At 36.5% G+C, this 20,860-nt stretch overlaps 1 protein-coding gene across 13 annotated transcripts in view; it reads left to right on the top strand.

The window, feature by feature from the left end:
- Nucleotides 1-20,860, top strand: part of SUPT20H (SPT20 homolog, SAGA complex component) — a 35,969-nt gene that overhangs the window by 14,317 nt on the left and 792 nt on the right. For 3 of the 13 annotated variants that reach the window (XM_063332950.1, XM_063332936.1, XM_063332945.1), the window contains exons 11-23: nt 207-363; nt 450-506; nt 1,546-1,617; nt 2,562-2,719; nt 5,032-5,064; nt 7,158-7,275; nt 9,462-9,570; nt 9,802-9,963; nt 11,736-12,048; nt 13,148-13,302; nt 15,705-15,760; nt 19,460-19,565; nt 20,102-20,229. In XM_063332950.1, the coding sequence (XP_063189020.1) occupies nt 207-363; nt 450-506; nt 1,546-1,617; nt 2,562-2,719; nt 5,032-5,064; nt 7,158-7,275; nt 9,462-9,570; nt 9,802-9,963; nt 11,736-12,048; nt 13,148-13,302; nt 15,705-15,760; nt 19,460-19,565; nt 20,102-20,229 (1,624 nt within the window). The remainder of the gene's footprint in view (nt 1-206; nt 364-449; nt 507-1,545; nt 1,618-2,561; nt 2,720-5,031; nt 5,065-7,157; nt 7,276-9,461; nt 9,571-9,801; nt 9,964-11,735; nt 12,049-13,147; nt 13,303-15,704; nt 15,761-19,459; nt 19,566-20,101; nt 20,230-20,860) is intronic. The other 10 variants (XM_063333016.1, XM_063332982.1, XM_063332974.1 and 7 more) reach the window with 6 other exon arrangements.

Below are 20,860 nucleotides of genomic sequence, written 5' to 3'. Positions count from 1 at the left end.
AACAGAATACTAATATTTTTAAAAAATATGAAATCAAGAGTTTGAGTTATACATTGTAATCCAGAATAGCAATTTTGAATTCATATTTCAAAACATGACTTTTAGCCTCAAAGTAAGCATTTCCCTGCATATTTTTGTGTTCGTACACAGGCCATGGGGAATTTCGTTTTGATGCTTTTACAAGCTTATCTGTCATTTTACCGTAGGTGCTTCAAAAGGTACTCAAGGTCGTCTCTGAACAGACAGCAGGAAGTAGCTCACTATTCAACTCCACCTCAGCTCAGACTACTTGACTACTTACAGAAAAGAAAGGAGAGGAAAGGAGCCCAGCAGTATGACCTCAAAATTTCTAAAGCTGGAAATGTAAGTGTTCTGAGACATGGGTGGGTATACTTCTAACTATTTATTTAAAATATTTAGTACATTAATACTGCTTTTTCATCTTCCAGTGCGTAGATATGTGGAAACAGAACCCTTGCTATTTGACTGCACCTTCTGAAGTGGATGTAAGTCCAGTTGATACTATTAGCAATCAGTAGCAATTGTATTGAATGTTGTATGGTATGAAGAAGTGACTAAAGAGTATCCAATATCAAAGAATGACCTTTAAAAAGTGAGAGTGACTTTAATGTTTAAAATGGGTTTTCTGTACTGTAAGGTATAAGCTCAAGCCAAACCACATTGGAATACGTTGCCATTGTAACATGATAGTTTGGATGAGATGAACAGTGCAAACAGACCTTAAATATTGTTCATCTGTGGGTTCGATGCACACAGGTCTATTTGAAGTTGTCTGATAATATAACAAATAGAAAAAGAGATGAGGTAAGGAAATTATTTAAAAAGTAGTCACTTGTCAGCTTGGTAGCAATTCCTCTTTTTTGACATGTTATGATACTACAGGACATAATATTTTCAATAGTTTAATTTTTTATATGAGAGTTCTAGTTGTGAATTCCAATCACTCTGCGTGCATTCTTAAGGACTCTTCATGTTCTCAGTTTCTGGCACTGCCAAAACGCATAGTACTAGCATAGAGAAGGGACTTAGTAGACTAGACAAGATTGTAGCTTTGGACTTAATAGGGCTGGCCAGAGTGCGCATTACACATGAAATGATGTTGTAAGTTTGTACAAACCTTCTCTCCCTTTGCACTTCAACAGGGTTGTACCTGACCTAATCAGAGTCCTTAGGCGTTCCTGGTGTTGTGAAGTTTCTTAACCATTCCACATTGCAGGCAGTGATTTCAATCTGTAATCTTAAACCGTGCTTCACACTCTTGTTAAGTTTAACATAGCAAATATGGTGTAACAGAATAAATTTAGTAAGGTTCTGAAGGTTCTCCAATTCAGTTTTTCTGAATGCATAACACAAAGGGGGATGTTATACAGAGTATCAAGCTATCCTTGTCTGTTTCTTGCACTTGCTTTTAAAGACTGTCATGTGAGCCACTGTTAAAAACAAGAAACTCTGCTAGATTTGTTTTAACTCTGGCCCAATATGACTGTTGTTCTCTCTTTTTTTGATATCTCCATTTTCTTTAAGGTGGAAAAATATGCCAAAGTGGAAAAGTCTATCAAGCCTGATGACTCGCAACCAACTGTCTGGCCAGCCCATGTGAGTAGTTTAGACCTTTGGCCAAACTTCTGTGTCTCTAGTATTTCATCAAAATTAAAGTAATGTGGGAATAGTCTTCCCTCCCCCAATTTAATCTTCCATGTGTTATATAGACACAGAAAGATTACCACAGACACTTGTAATTTCATACAGTGCAGTATGCATGGGATCAGTCTTGTAATTTCCTCAGGTTTTCCAGAAATCCAAGGAAAAGCAACTTTAATCTCCCAAGTAATATGTGCTGTTCCTGTATAGCCTGTATAGTAAAGAAAGCATAATAAGTTATGGAGGGCAGTACTCTGCTCAACAAATTGCTTTCTTCACTCAAATTCTCAAAGATTGATTGAAAAGAGCTTCTGTTAAAATATTAAATTTGGAAAGAGATTAAGTAATATTAAATACCTCTTACAAAAAGCTCTTTCTGCAATGTTTAAGTTGAACCTTAAGATTTTTGGCACAAATTACATGATTTGATAAGTAGTAGTCATTTAATATAATTAGCCATAAATCAATTTGTAATAACTTTCCTCTGAAATGACAAAGAATTAATCTTTATTAACGGCATCTATCACAATGTCTTTGTAGTTTCATATTGGCAAAAAGTAATACTTTCCCATAGAACTTAATCTTCATCTCCAGTGTTCTACTTGCAACATTTTTTTGCATTGTCATAATTTATATAAAACTTTCTATATATGTTTACCCAGTCTGCCTTTCCGTATCTAACATGATTGTATAGGGTTTGCAATATTTTTGTGTTTTAAAAGCTGGTAAACTCTTTTTCTTCTCATCCCTTTAGATATTCAAATCACTTTCATTTTAGATAATGCACCCATTCTTACAGAGTTTTTCTTACTGTATTGTGTAGAACTGGCGTACTTTACTAGCTATTTCTGTTACCACTTGTTCAAGACGTATTTGGTTATTTTCTTCTTTCTTTTTAGGAAATAAAAGATGATTATGTGTTTGAATGTGAAGTGGGTAACCAGCTTCAAAAAACAAAACTGACCATTTTTCAGTCTCTTGGCAATCCCTTGTACTATGGTAAAATTCAGACACTCAAAGGTGATGAGGAAAATGACAACCTATTAACTCCATCACAGTAAGTTGCATGTTCATTTGAACTGTGCTATAACCTAATAGATGAAGGAAGACAAACATTACTTATCACTTTCAGTCATAAAAATACTCTAGAGCTGGAAAACTGATTTAAGAGGTTGGGTTTTTTAAATTCAGCTAATGAAGCTAACATTTTTTTAACCAAAAAAAAAAAAAAAACCATAACAAAATGTGTTCAAGCAACCATCATATCTTAAATGTACTTTTATGTCAAACCTGCATGTTCTTTTAGAGATATATTGTCTTATCTTTTAAAGATATATTGTATAAAACACAAAACAACAAAAAAAGCCATCGATTTTAAAAAACAAACAAAAAAACCCAACAGCTCAAATAGTGGAGACACCATAAGATATTTTTATCACTCTTTCAGTATTGCTTATTGTTTTGATCATTGTCAAAATTTGCCTGATGCTGTGAAAACGTAAGACTCCATTATATTATGTTTACTCTTACTCAAAAAAATTTGGGCTAAATAAATCATGAATTAAAACCTGAGCTCTTAAGAAGCTTTGTCATCTTGAATTGTTTTGGACCTGCTGCTGTTGGCTGTTGTTCTACAGAGATTCTCTCTTCTGGGCTATTTTTGTTGTGTACCAGATTCTTTGTGTGGAGGAACCTGTGCAGCAGAATAGACCCTGTAAATTTCAGTAAGGCAAGGAGCAGTGAGCCTGAGCAAACTTTGGTTCTCTTAATGAAAGTTAATTTTATTGTCTAGTACATAATTCCTATCTTATTTTTTCTTAAAATCTTCTTAATACTCAGGATGTTTTCTCCCTAGACTGAGCTATTTACTGTTTGTTTCCACACTGTCATGGTTTAACCCTAATTGGCAGCTAAGCACCACGCAGCCCCTTGCTCATTCCCTGTGCCCCCCCGTTTCACCGGTGGGACGGGGAAGAGATTCGTAAGGGTGAAAGGGAGAAAACTCATGGCTTGAGATAAAGACAGTTTAATAGGTAAAGCAAAAGCCGCAAATGCAAGCAAAGCAAAACAATAAATTCATTCACTACTTCCCATCAGGGTGTTCAACCATCTCCAGGAAAGCAGGGCTCCATCACGCGTAACAGTTACTTAAGACGACAAATTCTGTAACTCAAAACGTCCCCCCGTCCTCCTTCTTCCCCCAGCTTTTTATTGCTCAGCATGATGTCCAATGGTATGGAATATCCCTTTGGTCATTTGGGGTCAACTGTCCCGGCTGTGTCCCCTCTCAACTTCTCGTCCATCCTCATTCCCCGCCCCCCCCCCCCCCAGCCTGCTCATTGATGCATTGGGGTGAGAAGCAGAAAAAGCCTTGACTCTGTCTAAGCACTGCTCAGCAGTAACAAAAACATCCCTGTATTATCAACACTGTTTTTAGCACAAATCCAAAACATAGCCCCATACAAGCTACGATGAAGAAATTTAACTTGATCCCAGTCAAAACCAGCACACATACTTAGAACTGATCTTCCTGGAATAGCAGTGCTACCTTACAGTTGTGTAGTAAGTCTGGGAATTAAAAGGATCTACAGGTATTAGATGCCTGGGTTTTTTTGGAAATCACGGCTCTAGTCCATTATTTTTAAGACATTACCAGTTAAAGTTCATAAAAATCTGGATAATTCCTCAATAGGAAACTACATCATGTGAATTAAAAGGTGCAGAAGACATTTTTGTTGTTCTGCTGTAAAATAAAACAATGTGCTTTTTTATTGTTTTTGAGCTAGGGAAACGGAGAAAAGGTCTGTAGTGTTTAAAAAAAATAAAATCACTGAAGTAATGAGTTTGCAAGTCATAAGTATTACGCAAAAGAGAAACACTTATTTAGGAGTTCTGGAAAGTCATGAGGAATCGGAATTTGTGTAAGTGAAATTAAACAATGGAAACTAAATATTTGTTAAAATTTTAGAAGTAGGGCTGGTTTTGACATACCCACAGGACACTTAGGTTTATATTTCAGTGTAAGTGTTGATTTATATGTAACTTTTCTCTTGTACTTTTTACAGTAGCAATTTTGTAGCAGTTATTCACTTCCATTTTTTAAATAATATGAAACTTCCATATTCTGTCTTTTGCTTTTTAGGCAATTTACTCTTAAAGGAGACCATATTAGACCGTGTGTATATTGTATTTACAGTTATGAAGCCAAATTTGTATTTCAAGTACTAAATAATACAGGATACAGTATTGTATTTTCAGCAGGTGTGAAAAAAGAGCAGCATTGACATTCATTCAAAATTTTGTGATTATAAAAATATGTTCTTTTAGTTTGATTCATGACTGAAATGTATTATACATTTTACATTTCAGGTTCCTTATTGGTTCGAAGACTGATGCTGAAAGGTAAATTAATATAGTAATACAACCATTTGGTTTGGTGCCAAATAATGGATTTTGTTCTTTTTAGCCATTACGACTGCTCACGTAGTGGTTGAGAAACAGATGCAGTCAAATGAGGAAAATAAGAGGAATTCATCATTATACCAGGAAGTAGGATAGAGTGTGCAGTTTCTATATTTAGTAAGTAGGGAAGAATAGAGGAAAGTAAATATGTGAATACAGCTTGTCCCACCACCTAAATTTCAATCATGTTGTTACAGTTACTTGCACGATTATTCTTGATTACACAGGCAATAATAAAATTCTGAGAGCATTTAGCAGGAATTTCATCTTGACGTTTTGTGCGGTAAATTAGCAATCATGTAAATAGTTCATTTGAACTTTGAGTGTAATCTAGGACTTGTAGATATACAACTTTTTGTGTGCTGTGCATTACTTGATTCAGCTTTCTTAGAAAAGCAAGTAACAAAACAGTCTTCCAGTATGTATTAGTTGTAGAATGAGTAGCAATTCTAGGATAACTGAGGCAGCAAAATAACTATTTCTTCAACTGTTTGTCAGTGTGCATCACGTTACAGATAACTGTGTTTCTTTGTGAATGTGAGCACAGAACCTTTAAAAAGCAATCTCTGTCAAAGCCGCTTGTGGTTTTGTGCCTTCATAGGAGACCTCGAGGTGATGTACCTGCCATAGCTCTTACCCCCTCACCCTCTTCTTATGTGCTTGGCAGGGAGACGAGTCCTTGATTTGGTCAAAAATCAATAATGTTCTTTGTTTTAATAGATAATTTTGATCAAGAAACTCTTTGCTTATATTCTCTCCTGCAGGCTGATAGACTCTTGCTGTTTGTGCTGAGTTGGGGGATTGGTTGGCTGAAAACTAAAACAACAATAATACAAGGGTCTAGTTTTAACTGGGATTGCTTTCCTCCTCATGTTTGCCACTGGGTTGCTCAAATTCCTCAATCAGAATAAGCAGTTGGGTTTTGGGGACTAGGACAAGAAGAAGCAGTAGAGGAGGAAGGAGGGCAGGACCACGTTTTTGAATACTCAGCGTTTTATTAATCTGATTCCACTGTAATTTTAAGGCAGTCTAAAACATAATTGCTGAAAAAATTACACCGCACACTTTTCTCTGCTGTGTATCTTGGGACCCTTGCTTGTCACATAGCAGCATATTGAATCAATGCTATACCAAAATAAAGTATAATTCATTGCATTTAGGTGTAAGCTAATGGAAATATTCCAGCAGTTTTTCATTGAGGTTCAGTCCTTTTAGAGTATAAGCAACAACAGGTCTTCAGCTTGATTTTTCAAGTCTGCAAGGTCACTTTGTATATTCTGCTCAACTTAGTTCTCTCAAATTAATAGAGTTGTAGTATTTTGATTTGGTAGAACAGTATTTTAAATTTGTTTGCCTGATGCTGTTGGTGCTTTAAATTCCTGGATACATCACTGCTTGTTAGTCTCATAATGTAAGACCTGTCTATCCTGGTACTCAGAGAAGTGTGATCATTTCTGATGTGATAACTGGTTCTTGGATGTACATTCAGTATGGACCTCATAGTTCTTGCTTTCAGGACCTTGCTTTCAGAGTCCTCATCTGACATAGACCTCAGGTTAAAGATGACTGCTCCATGGGGAGTATAAGCAGAGGACAGAGCTTTATAAAGGATTCTGGACCTATGTGAAGGGAATGGGATCCCCATTGACTGACATCCCAAAGAACTGTAATTGCTTTTGGGAAGGAAACTGTTGTGTCTACTGTTTTGCTTCCTCCAGAACAGTGTTTGTTAAACTTGTTTCTTAAACAGACTGTGTTTTGCATTTGAAAAAAAGACAGTGATTAAAAGAAAAGTTCAAGTGGAGTAAATCTAAGGAAAGAGCCCAGGAACATAAAGTAGAAACATATACAGAGATATGGGTGTGGTTTATATATGTGCATCTCAATTTTATATAGATATATACTTATATAATATATACTTACGTATAAAATAAATAATATATCTCTATGTAACAGAAGTATATTTAAACACATATATCTACTGTAGAAATTCAGAGTTGTTAATCTTTTTGTGCCCCCATTGTTTGTTTCAGAGTGGTGAACCAGTATCAGGAGTTAGTACAAAATGAAGCTAAATGTCCTGTGAAAATGTTTCATAATTCAGGTGGATCAGTGAATCTTAGTCATCTTTCTCCAGGGAAGGAAATGGAAGTGAGTTTATCAAGCCATATCTTTCTTTTATTTGCACTTGATTATTGTATTATTAGAATAATTTTTGCTATCCACATTTAAAGGTAAAATAACGTAAAAAGTTCTTTCTGAATGAATTTTTAAAAGCTTTGTTGTCATAATCTTTCGGAGTGAGTATATGGGAAAGTTAGAGGAAAGCACTTTTGTTTTCAGTGCTCAAATGTTGTGTCTTTTAGCCATGGTTTGTTTGTTGTTTTTTTTTTTAGCTGTGTATAGTATAGTTAGCTCCAAGGTTTTGCAGCATTTTCCCCTGTTCAAGTGAACCTTTCACAGAGCAGTACAATAAAATGCAGCTGTGCATTTTATTTTACAGATCAGTAAACACAAAAGCAGATATAGTAGTTGAACTATTCTTTTACCTTTAGAAATCATTAAAATTATTTTTTCTGTAGTTTGAAGATGAAAACTTAAAACCAACCAAACAAAATCAACACCAAAACCTTTATAATGCATATGTTTGTATGCAAGCATCCACTAGAAGTCCCAAATTCTCATGCCTGTTGGCATTTCCTTGTGTTTTTCTTGCTGCTTCTGGCTTTCTTGGTCAGATTCGGTAGTGTAGTGGTGAACTGTATTTAGGCTTCTACCAGTAAGTGAATTTTGTATCTGTTGCTGTATTTCCTTCGCTGCGTCTTTCCCCTAAATACCTACTTGTAAACTGCAACACCGTTGCTCTGAAAGAGGTAGTTCTTGGTGGCAGCCAGAAGAACAGCATGTAGAGATCTCCTGTTTTGGGCCAGACTGGCCACTGGAAGCAGCTGCAGAAAGGAGTATGAGTGTTTCTGTATGTGTGTATAAACACACAGCCATATGAATGCACATGTGTGTATGTATCCACCATATGTCGACTCAGATCTCTTTTATGTCGACTTGATGTCACCTGTTGTTGATGTCTATTGTATGTTGACTTCATAGCGTCTGTCGTCTACCTCATATTGACTTTATATCATCTATCTGTTTGATGTCATCGATCATCTATTTTATATCTATATTAAAATCATAGAATAACTTAGGGTGGGAGTGTACTTCTGGAAGTCATCTTCTCCAGCTGTCCAAGCCCTCACCAAACGCTGGACCAAAATTACTTAAAGATCTAGTCTTTATTTTCAAAATGAAGAAAACAATTTTTTAATAGTAGAAGAGAAAGGTAATCCTCATAATTTTGCTCAAAAGATTCTTTTTTATAAGCAAGCAGTTAGAAACATGTGCATCTCTATTTTATCTAGAGGGGAGTGTCGCTTCTTTCTGAGAATCAGTGGAAGCTAAGCTATCCAAAAAGGTTGATTCAGCACAGTGGTGGATGCTCTGATTTTTTTTAACCCAAGCGCATCTCATTTAGTCTCTAGCACTGAAATATTCCATTCAGTATATTGAGAGCCTCATTTTCTAGTTCTAGCAGTTTTTGAACTGTATGTTTTTTTAGACAGTACTTTCATTTATGGGATACCTGCTTTATAGGTTGAAATATATAGACTATAATTGTAAATGTGTTTCACTGTGGAGTTTTTTAATGGTATCAGCTATTGGAATTACGGAGTTAGGGTCTGTTGTGAGTGACTGAGAACTACAGACTTGATTAGCTGAAGTTAATTTGTATTCAAATAACCTGATAAGCATGCTATAAGAACAAACAGCAAGGGAGCACCTTTCATCTAAAAAGATTAGTGAAGTTCTGATCCCACTGAATTCAATGGGATTTTCCTGAGTGTATTTAAATTTCTACTTCCAGAATCAGGAAATCTGATCCTGCTCTCTAAATCCTTAATGGTTGCAGATGGTGAATGAATGAAATGATGTACTCTTTCAACTAAGACCAAATTGTCCTTTTATTTAAAATGCATCTGTCACTCTTGCATTTGTGAAAAGTTACTAAGAAGGATTTCAGAATTATGGAAAAAAGCGAAGCACCTTAATTTTTTTCTTTTTTTTTTTTTTTGCTTGGTTTAAATTTTACCACCACTTTCAAGCTGCTTCTTGATGGTAAGCATTTTATCTAAAGACAATTGGTCATAGACTGTGTTTTAAAAACAAAGAAAAATCTGAAATGTTTGAAGGGAATTTTATCTTGGTTTTGAGAAGTCTAATACAAATTAATTGAATTGTCTCGCATTATTGCTGTGGTAGTGTTAATTTCTCTTTCCTCCTAGCAGCCAGAAAGTATATCAGGCTCTGTTCAGTCTTCAGTATTGGGGAAAGGTGTAAAACACCGACCTCCTCCCATCAAATTACCTTCAAGTTCAGGAAGTAGCTCTTCAGGTAATTATTTATTGACTTGGGCATCTCCTTTCTATGTGTTCTGCCTATTGTAAAGTGACATGATATCCCCTTAGTAAAGATATAATTTAAAAAAAATAATCAATATCTTCTGTGTGGAAAGAGCATCATTTTGTTGATTTCTGATTGTATTGTTCACAAAATTGGATCCTAACAAATACTTGAGTTAACATGTACTCAGAGAACAATAATGTTTTATTTATGCTTTTTCAGGTAATATTTTTAGTCCACAACAGTCAAGTGGCCATCTAAAATCCCCAACTCCTCCTCCTCCTCCTTCTAAGCCTCCTGGTCTTTCTCGGAAACAATCTATGGATCTTAATCAAGTTAGTATGCTCTCTCCAGCTGCCATGTCTCCTGCGAGCTCTTCACAAAGTGAGTCACGACCTAAATTCTCCATTAAATCTTAGGCTTTTGCATAAATGCTTCCTGAGATAAACTTCTTAACCTGTGGAATGATGAAACTTAAGTGTACAGTGTACCCTAAATTGTATAAGTTGTGCAGCTTTAGGCAGGTCTCTTGTTCACTGTATGTATTTTATGTTTATTGTAACTGTGTTCGTTTTTTCTGTATATATGTATGCACCCTCTGTGTATACGTTTTAATACATTTTATGCAATTAGTATGATCTCCTCATTTATGAAAGGCTGGTAGATGATGTGATGAGATAAAGTTCCAAGTGTAGATATTTTTTTTTTTTTCCTCTGGTGTAAAAACAGTATGTTAGATCAGTTTGCCTTTACATAATTTAAGCATCTGGTTTTTTAAATGTTATAGGAGCTGGTGCAGTTGTATCTCTCTGTATGTATATAATCTGATCAGTCCCAAGGTGGTGATACAATAAACGATAAGATGGTTTTTTAAAACACTCCTACACTGTTTTACAAATCATTGCTGATTGCAAGTGTGGTGGTGATGCTGATGACGATAGCACCATATTCTCAGGTGTTAAAATGTAAATTTCAATAATAAGTGACATCCTAGTTTAAGTATTTTCATTAACACTGACATTGTAATCATAGCTATAGATCATAAACATTTTTTAAAATATGTATGCGTCTTGAGACATTTTGTGACCAGATTTGTTTAAAGAGAAATCATAGCTGCAGTTTTTCAATTTTTTTATGAATAATTGTATACTGCACGTTCCAGTATCCTGCACAGTATTATAACACACATTTTACATTAAATAATTTAAAATCTGGATAGCTCAAGAGGTGTAACTTTTCTGCCTTCTTGTTTTGCACAAAGAAAAAAAGAAAACTTACAAAAGTTTTCTTCTAACATATTTACTCTGTCTTTATGTTAGTGGTATGAATTGTGTAAATCTGCTGCATGCAGTTGTTACTTTAAGGCTCTGATCACAACAGCTGGACGTTCACATTTATTTCCTTTCTTTCTGCAGGACATGAAAGCTAAAAAAAAAAAAGGGAAAAACAACAAACTACCTCAAGCTTTTGGGGGGTTTGGTTTTGTTTTCTATTGATAAACTGTGCTTACTGCATCCACAACAAATCTAGCTATACATGCTACATTTAAGCAGAAGGAAATACACAGTAACTCTTAAAGATGCAGTATTATCCTCTAGTTCTTAAATACTAAAAAAATATTTTTATATGATCAAAATTTGGCAAATGGGAGTTTAGCTATCTGATGAAATTTAAATCAACCCCATGATTATTGAAATAGTATATGTTCTTTGTTGAATCTGTTGTTTCCCATGATATGTTTTTAACACGATGCTATTGTGCAGGCAGTGCATATATAGTCTATGTGTTTAACATTTTAGGACAAAAACATTAATTAGGTTAACATGGTCACTAAGAAATTGTTTTATTTTGGTTTAAGTATTTCTGAGTGGAGTTACGACTTAATGTACGATAAATTATGGAAGGACTTAACGGAGGATACAAATTGGTGTATGGCTTAAGGAATTAAGCATGGAGAATGGGTTTTCTGTGTGATTATACTGCATCCTTAACAATGAGTGCGTGCTGCAACACTCGTGTCATGTAGAAATTAACACTTGCGGTCTAAAAAATGGAACAAATTATCAGTGCTAAATAAGATTCCATTAACCTTATTATACAAAAAAGGACTGGCCTTTTATAACAAACTAGCACTCTTTATTTTTCTCAATGAGCAGGGTCTGGAACTCCTAAACCATCTACTCCTACTCCAACCAACACCCCTTCATCGACCCCACACCCTCCTGATGCTCAGAGCTCAACTCCTATTACCCCTTCTGCCACCCCTACTCCCCAAGATTCAGGCTTCACCCCTCAACCCACTTTGTTAACCCCGTTTGCTCAGCAGCAAATGTCTCTGAGCCAGGCACTGCCTGTAATGACCATTCCTCTTTCCACCATGGTAACATCCATTACTACAGGAACAACCTCCACCCAGGTCATGGCAAACCCTGCAGGACTTAACTTCATCAATGTAGTGGGCTCTGTGTGGTAAGTTTTTTTCGTTATGATGGTTTCTTAATTTGCCCTGGGTGGCTTGATTGTTGGGGTGGTAGGGTGGGGAGAGTGGGAGTGCTACAGGACTGTCCAGCATCCGTTAGGATAGATATTTTTCAGGATCTGCAATACAAAAAGATCACTCACTTCGTAATTATAAAGGGAAGAGTCACTAGGAACTATTTGTATTTCTCAAATATAAAGGCCCCTACTATCAGAATATTGAAAAGGCCTATTAAGAAAACTTTATTTGCAGGTTTTTTGCATGCATATAGTTGAATTTCATAAGGCTTAACCTCAGTTTAAGTGGTTTCTGAGGTTTTGCTCTTGGAAGTTTGAAACCTTTTTTTATTAATCAGAGAGGAAGTGGAATATCATATGCAGACTGCTCTAATGAAAAATGGAAAGAGATTTGATATTAAAGTGTCTATGAATGAAAGGTTGTATGTAAAATACAAGAAAACAACAAATTGATCTTAACAATTTAATCAAACATCAGGGTTAAACTTTCTTTGATCCTTAAAACTCATTTTGGTGTTTAAAAAAATAATAAATGCTGCTGCCAAGAATAGATTGTGTGATATAATGTGAACTGCTTTTTAGACTAAATGAAATTTTGTGATCAATGTAAGATGGTCAGCATAAGACATGTAGTGTGCTTCAGTACAAGTATCAGACACTTAAATTACTCATCCAGGGTGTTCAGCAGTTGATCACTGTTGATTAATTAGAGAGATATTCTTTTTTTATAGGGCAAAAAGAAAACACAAACCTATTCCTTTCCTTTTTGTTATGATAGTACATCCATTTTGAAGACTGTTGATCTTTCAGTATTTCTAGAATAAAAAAACCTCTTGTGTTTTATTTTCCATAGATTAGACCAAAGAAAAAAAATAATCATATATACTGAGAATATGGATTCACATATTTGTTATACCCTAGGCATAATGATTTTTCAAGATGCCTTGATGCTTTATCTGTAATCCGATTTACAGCAAATGATTTACTTGTCATGAGAGAGAGGGCAAAAATTCAGTTGCTCAGATTTGCTTGTACCACTTGGGTTTGATGTCTTGTCTTTCCTCTTCTACAGTGGAGCACAGACACTGATGAGTGGTTCAAACCCTATGTTGGGGTGCAACACTGGTGCCATAGCCCCTGCAGGTATAAATCTGAGTGGCATTTTACCATCAGGAGGTCTGGTACCAGGTGCGCTGCCTGCTGCAATGCAGTCTGCCTCTCAAGCAGGTTAGTGTGAATAAGTTGAAAAGCCACCCTTCAGATAGGGACAGTGTGAGAACATATTGGAAAACGATGGACAAAAGTGGCCATTGTGTGACTAGATTGTGTATTCGATGGCTGGAGCTCGGGAGCATCATACATATTTTGGCATTCAAAGTATAGGCTATGTTTGTGATTGTTTGAAGTTGATTTTGAGGAGCTAGACTGGGGAAACGTACTCTAAACCTGGCTTGTTTGGTATGCTCAGTAGGAAGTTTGAGAGAAACTCCTAATTCAAATGCAACATTGATAATGATGACTGCAAGAAAAAAGGCATGACTGGACATAGAAAGAGGCATCACTTTTTAAATGTGCAGGGCATTTTATTTTGTCACTGGTACTGCTTTAGTCTAGTAGGACAATTAATTAGTTCCTTATTGCCTTCAGATATGACTATATAAATCTGTATGCCTCAATATTCATTAAAGCAGCATTTAAATGCTTAATTTTTTTGTTTCTGAAAAGACAGTAAAGTCCAAAAAAACTCTAATGTATGATTATGGAATCAGAAATATAGAAGAGACTTCAAGATATCCATCCCTTACACTGAGGCAGAGTCAAATCTGTCTGAACCAATGCTTATCTAAACTGGCTTTAAATACCTTCACTAAAAAAGATTCCAGTCTCCCTTGGTAGCTGTTTGGAGTAATTCATTATCCGTACAAAATGTTTCCTTCTAATTGCAGTGCATCTTCTTAATTGTGAATTAAATGATATTTTTTTTTCTCCTGTTCCTTGCAGACATGAAAAATAGTTGTTCACCCTTCCTCTTTACCTTCTAAGTATCAAACATGCTGTCATGTCCCACATTTGTCTTCTCTTCCTGATAGGTCGTATTTTTCAAACCTTTCATAATCCTGTCACTCTCTTCTAGACTGTCCAATTTGCTTACATCCTTCTTAAAATGTGATAACCAAAACTGGACACAAGCCTGAGCTTGGCTGATTTACCACTGTGGAGCACAGCAGAATAAATGCATCTCATCTCTTTCACAACATTCCTGTTAACATTTCCTCAAATGAGGTCTGCCTATTTTTTATTTGTATTTTTCGCAACAGCATTACGTTAACGTAAGAATGGCTTTACTGGTTTAGGCCAAAAATCCGTCCAGTTTATATTCTGTCTCTGACAGTCGCCATTAGAGGATACTTAGGAGAGAGTTTAATATGAGGCAAAAGTGTGAAGTGCAACATCCCTTATATACAACTGTACCTCTTCTGGCAATCCACAGCTTTGAGACTTTCTCAGCTGAAGACTATCCACGCGGATCTTTGTGCTTAATATCCTGTGCTAGACTTCTAGTCTGTGGATTTATCTAATTGGTTTTTGAACCCATTTGTATTTTTGGCATCTACAGCATCTTGTGACAGTGAGTTTTATAAGTGTAAACTGTGTGAACAGGTTCTTTTCTTTTGTGTGTTCTATAGTTTGTGATATGGATGATTTGGATGTTTGTGACTTGCTGTAACTTCCCACATCCTTTCTTGCTGTACAGACACCAAGCTAGTTACTCACAATTTTGTACTTGTTCATTTGTCTTTTTTTTAATTCAATGTTATTGATTTTTGGACCCTTGTCTTCAGTTCCCTAGGATCGCTTTTATATTCTAATTCTGTCCTTTTGAGCACTATCAACCTTTACCAGTTTGGTGTGTCAGATTTTTACGTGCTATGCTGTCACCCACTTTACAGATGGGAGTAGTGAGCTGAGCTAGGTCAGTGGCAGACACCTCTTGGGGGATTCTGTTTGACAGCTGCTGTTTTACCGGAGCATTTGTATCCGTTCTATACCCAGCTCATAGCATACTACATACACATCTTTATTAGCATAGCTTTGAAGAGTGCCATGGGTAATAATGCCAAAACCTCTACAAGTCACATATATCTTGCCAGAAGCCCTTGGGGGGCAGGCAGTTGCTAAGATCTGGGGTGGGATTGTTTTCTGTTAATGACTAGAAATTGAGAGCTTGTTAATTCATTGAGCCCTTGGACATTTCTGGATTTACTGTACGAACAGTAAAGCTTTTTAAAGCCAGAAGAAGAACCACTGAAGAATAATTGCTGTGACTTTCACCACGTTCACCTTTGTGTAAATGCGTTACCAGGGTATAGGTTACCGGGTGCAGTGTTTAGCAGCAATACAGTTTTCTTTTGTTTAGTCAGCTCTCTTTAGCTTTGAATCTGGAGAACGGTGAACTGATCAACATTATGAAAAAATGCAGCATTGTATTATGTATAAAATTTAAACTTGCCAGTTTTCCAACTACCAAATGTTTAGAAATTATCCCAGTGGAGAGGTGTATTAATTGCAATACACATATATAATTAAGTAAAGACTTCCTACTAATAAAAAGATGTTTCCTTTAACAGGCAGCCCCTTTGGTTTGAAAAATGCATCAAATCTTCGGCCCTTAAATCTTCTACAGGTAATTGATATACTTGGACGCAATAATAATGATAATTTCTTCTTTAGAGGTGTGTTTAGTGCTGCTTACTGAATTGCCCTCCACAGATCTTTCAAGCCAGTTGATATGATGAACCATTTACTGCAAATTATAATTGCTTATTTAAAACACTTAGAGCAAGAGAAAAAGCTACTTCCATAAATATAGCAGGTGGAAATTATAGTCTTAGCTCACAACAAAGCAGCTAGTTTTCAGTAACAATCCAAAAACGCTGACATTTGAATTCAAGAGATTAATCCTAAAACACAAGCTTCTGTTTTCAGGATTTGCCTAAGCTTTTATTGCAAAACATTCTTTGAACTGAAGTTACAATTATTTTGAAAGTACAAAACACTACAGTAGAATCACTCAGGAGTTACACATACAAGGCCTAAAAGCTGAGCTGAACCTGCACAGGTAGGTGCAGTAATAGCTTTAAAGAGCGTGTGGTAATGGAAATAGACATTCATGTAAGATAGGGAGTTTAGAAGGTCTGTACATCTTTTCTTTCCACGAAGCACACATACAAATACAAATGTGAGCAAAAGTTGCGTATTATGTCAGAGCTCCATTTAAAATCAGAGCAGGGAGTGTTTGTGGAACCAGGTGTAGTTCCTGGATCTTGAAGTCAGCTGCAAGTTACAGGTGCAGATGTGCAGCTTCAGCATTCCACGAATGTTGCACCATGCTTCAAAAACTAATACCAGTAGAGGATGAGCTGTAGCTCTGCTACTTCCTCTTCCCACTCCAGTAACGCTCCAGAAACATGGAAAAGGGCAAGCACAGGGGGCAGTTATACCAGAGTAGAGCTCTTCTGTAGAATTTAATGCTTGTATTGGTGTGATTCGGTGTTGAATTACATCCTTTCAAGCTACCTCTGCCACTTGTGTAAGCCAAGAATTGTTTGCTGAAATCAGTGCAATTAAAGCTGGGGTGAGGGAGGGGAATCAAGACTGTTTTGCTTTAACTTTTTTTTTTATCAGATCTTGCAGGTTGTTGATTGGAAGCATCTATTAAAATTCAGTGGAATATTTTGAAAGTGAAAATAATACACAGTGATTTTGAAGGACTAGCCCCTTTTAATTTCCAGTATCAGTACAATCTCTACTATTTAAATTAGAATAATAAAAATGTATTTTCCTGTGGAAATATCTTGCTCTAATTTAATGCAGGTTTGTTTTCTGAGCATAAGGCTTCTTCACAAACAACAGCAATTGTAAAGTGATTAATTTTAAAGGATTAAAAAAAAAAAAAAACAACAAAAAACAAACAAACAAAAAAAAACCAAAACAAAAACACCCACCAAACCTCCAAGGAGTACATTATTATCAATGTCATGTTCATCCTAGGACAGTGGGAAACTCAGGAGTTTGATCGAATTATGCCTTTTGTTTTTAATTTTCAGCAGCTTCCAGGTGGTCACTTTTTTTTTTTTTTTTTTTTTAACCCACTCCAGCAACAACCGCAGCAGCAATTTCAGCAGCCTACTACCTGTAGCCCTCAGCAACAGAGAACAGGCGTGTGCTTACAGCGCTCAGGCTGGGGTGCATGGGTGAAACAGTTTCTCCTGTTCTCCCCATCTCTCCAAGTAAATGAGCCTTTATGCAACAGATGTGACGCAGAGGGGGAGGAAAGTCTCACTGCAAAGACTGCAGTGGCTTTGTTGCTGTGGCTGGAGCTGGGTTATACTCCTTTTATTTATATCCCGTGTAGAAGAGCTGTAGCAAAACAACTGGCTAAGTATTCTCTTACTCTGGCATGAAGAGAGCCAGCCCGCTGTAGGAGTGGTGTAAAATCAGCTTAGTGTTGTCCTGTTTATCGTAACTAGCAGATACGTCAGACATCAGATGAACAAAGAAACACAATCAGAATTACTAGAGTAAATAAAATTTCTAAAACTTCTTCCTTACACTGCTGTGAGTTGGCTTATGATCCTCACTGCTGCCGTTCAACAGAATGGTTCTCTTTGCACGAGAGAAAGTATTAGTTGGCTTTAAAGCTCTAATCTTAAGATTAATAATTAGCTCTACTGCTGCCTGTAATTAGTGTTAAAGGCTTTAATCACTGAAGAAGTCTAAAGTCTTGATAGAGACCGATGTGTCCTCAAAATGACAGATTTTGAGTGGTTGGTTCATTCTACTTGTGCCTAAAAATCCTCCCAGCACTCGTGCAGCGATTTGGGGAAAACCAGCTGCTCTGCTTGTGTGTTCTTTATCTTTTGTCTTCCCTGACATGCAAGGCTTCTGTTTACCGAATAGGCTCTACTGGATACTCAAGTTTGTCATAATAATTATTCGTTTGCAACTGTAGACTGTTCATAAATAAGATGCCTCTCTTAAAATGTTTTTATGGTGCATAGTCTCCTGTGTCACAGGCCTTGTTCTGGAACGTGCCACAGTTTAATGGGAGACTTTCAGATTTATTCCCAGAATCCAAATGTCAGTTACTAGCTGAATTACTAAAAATAGTTCATGCAAGCTCTTGTTATTGGGTTTTATTTTCTAGACATTGAGCTTTAAGGGCATTTACAAAAAGGCTGATGCAAGTCTAGTCCTTCTTGCAGCAGAAACTTCTTCTGGAGCAAATCAATCTCTCTGCATTGCCTAACGCGCCCGAAGGAACTTCTCTCTTACCACGCATGGTAGAGTAAGACTAGGGTCGTTAGCTAAAATGAGCTATTAGGAATACCAGATTCCTTAGCTTTCAGTAAGGACAAGAATGTATGTGTTCATGGTGCTTAGTGGAAAAAAACTAAGCTCCAAAAGACCAACAATTTTCTTCATTGCCAACAGAATATATACATTCTAGTCTCATACTTAGGGTTTTCCCCCAAATGTTGGTTCTGTGATTTTGTAAGTCTTTCTTGGTCATCTTCATCGAGATGGTGATGTCGTCTTAACGTGCAGTTTTTTGGTCAAGTCTACCTAGATCTTAGTGGTGTTACATCACATGGTTATTCTAAAAAAAGCACTGCACCTCCTGGAGATGCCCTAGCTCAAAAGCTTTTTTTCTCTTCTGACTGCTAAGTCATGCGGTTTGCTTGAATTGCATTTATATTACTTTATTTTCCCACTTTATGAATCAATGCATAATTTGAGTTCTAGAAAGAGTCATAATTCAGTACCCTTTGACTTCAGTAGACACTAGATCAGACGCCACTAATTCCATTTGAGTGATTACTGTGAGAACTACTCTGTTCTGAAAATAAAATTTTAAAAGCAGGTTTGGGATTTTTTTTTTAATGAAATTAAGGAGTGTGGGGCAAAGTATGAAGATGTAAGTTTCAGACTCTTCATATTTTGATTGATTAGGACCTTTGTACATGGAGGCTTTCAGGTGTCACCTGAAGACTTTGGGGTTGGGACAGGAAATGTCCTAAGATCACAGCCATAAACTGTAGTCTGTGCTGACTGCAGGCAAGTTGACAACGACATGGGATTTGTGCTGGGTAACAGGCATAATACCATTTCTGCCAAAACAGAGCTATTTTGGGGCATTTAGCATTTGTTCGTTCTACTTTAATGGTGACTACATTATAGCCTGTGTCTACACACGCTGGAAGATGTAGAATTAAATGTTTTTTAAATGGCACTTCAAACGTTTGCCTTCACACTGGCTTTATTTACTTATTCATTGATGCCGAAGTTTGGTAATAAGGATCAAGCTTTTCATTTTTGCTAGGGGTCTGACCAAGGTCCATCCAATCAAGATCAGGCATTATCTGCCCAACAAGCTGCTGTAATTAACCTGACTGGAGTAGGGAATTTTATGCAACCTCAAGCCACAGGTACGTGCTTGCTGAGCCTCCTTTTGTAGCTGAGTGTGTATCTTGATAAATTCACACTGAAATGAAGTTTGGTCTTAAAGAAGTCTTACGTTAGATCTGAACAATTTACTATTTATTATCAGCACATGAGTTGTACAAGAAACACTGGACTTTCAAAGCATGCACTTTCCTGCTTTGTTTGGCAGTTTACTAAATGGATAATATCACACAAAAATAAGGGAACAAAAAGATACAGAAAGAAAATCCAGGGAACTTCCACACCAAACTTCATTGAGGAATGTTTCTTTAACTGTGTGCTTAACATCCAGTACGAGAAACCTCTTTGTGTCTCCACAAGCACTTCATAATCTAATTATGATCTAACTAACAGAGTATGTATATCACGTATACTTTATTCTGCACTGTTTCCAATTTGACTCTGAAACTAATCCTATTGATCCCCCTTTTCTGTTACACTCTATTCCTATGTCTTCCTTGCCTGACCCCGACAAACTTGACCCCTTTGACCTGCCTGCTTTCCCCTTCTCCTTTCTCAGTGTTGTCTCAGCTTGGCTCTGCCGTGAACAGACCTGGGCAAAGCCTTCCTCAGCAGAGACTCCAGCTCTCTTCTGCCCTACAACAGCAACAGCAACAAGCCTTGCAGCAGCAGCAGCAACAGATACAAGTAATCCAGCAACTTCACTCTGACTGTGTTTAAAAATAAATAAATACAGTTTAAAAAATACAATTCTCGGCTCCGAAAACAAAAATCTTGCCCCTTTGACTTTTTTTTTTTTTTTTTTAAAAACTAATGTCTTTATGGTCTCACAATGAAAAACAACATGAATTTTGGCAAACTGTATCATGAAAGTTTTGAAATCTGTGATTCTCTCAGCTTGGAGCACTGAATTTATTTTTATTCATTTAAGCCATCCACCTTCCTGATTTGCTAACATTCAAGGAGTGCTTGTGGCACATATCTAAATGAGCTCTGCCAGGTGCCAGTAGATTTCAAAATAGCATGAAATGTAAGCACCTGTAACTTCAAATGTAGCACTGCTACAGTCAGTACGTCAGAGCAACACCTCTGGCAAAGCATTCCTTTAGCGTTCTGTCATTCAGATGCTTTATGAAAATATTTTAATTTTTTTTTCTTTTAGCACACAGTCTCTTCTTTGTGATACTTAGAGAACACACACACACAATGCATACACTGAAAAGGTATTATGTTAAAAATGTACTATGTAACCCAAACATTCACTGAAGTTGCTGAGTTACTGCAGTTACTGCAATGGAGAGAAAGGGGCAAAGAAACA

Source organism: Chroicocephalus ridibundus, chromosome 1 (genome assembly GCF_963924245.1).
Source record: "Chroicocephalus ridibundus chromosome 1, bChrRid1.1, whole genome shotgun sequence".
NCBI classification, from domain to species: domain Eukaryota; kingdom Metazoa; phylum Chordata; class Aves; order Charadriiformes; family Laridae; genus Chroicocephalus; species Chroicocephalus ridibundus.
The sequence above is the reverse complement of the archived record's forward strand: the minus strand, read 5'-3'. Positions and strand labels throughout refer to the sequence as shown.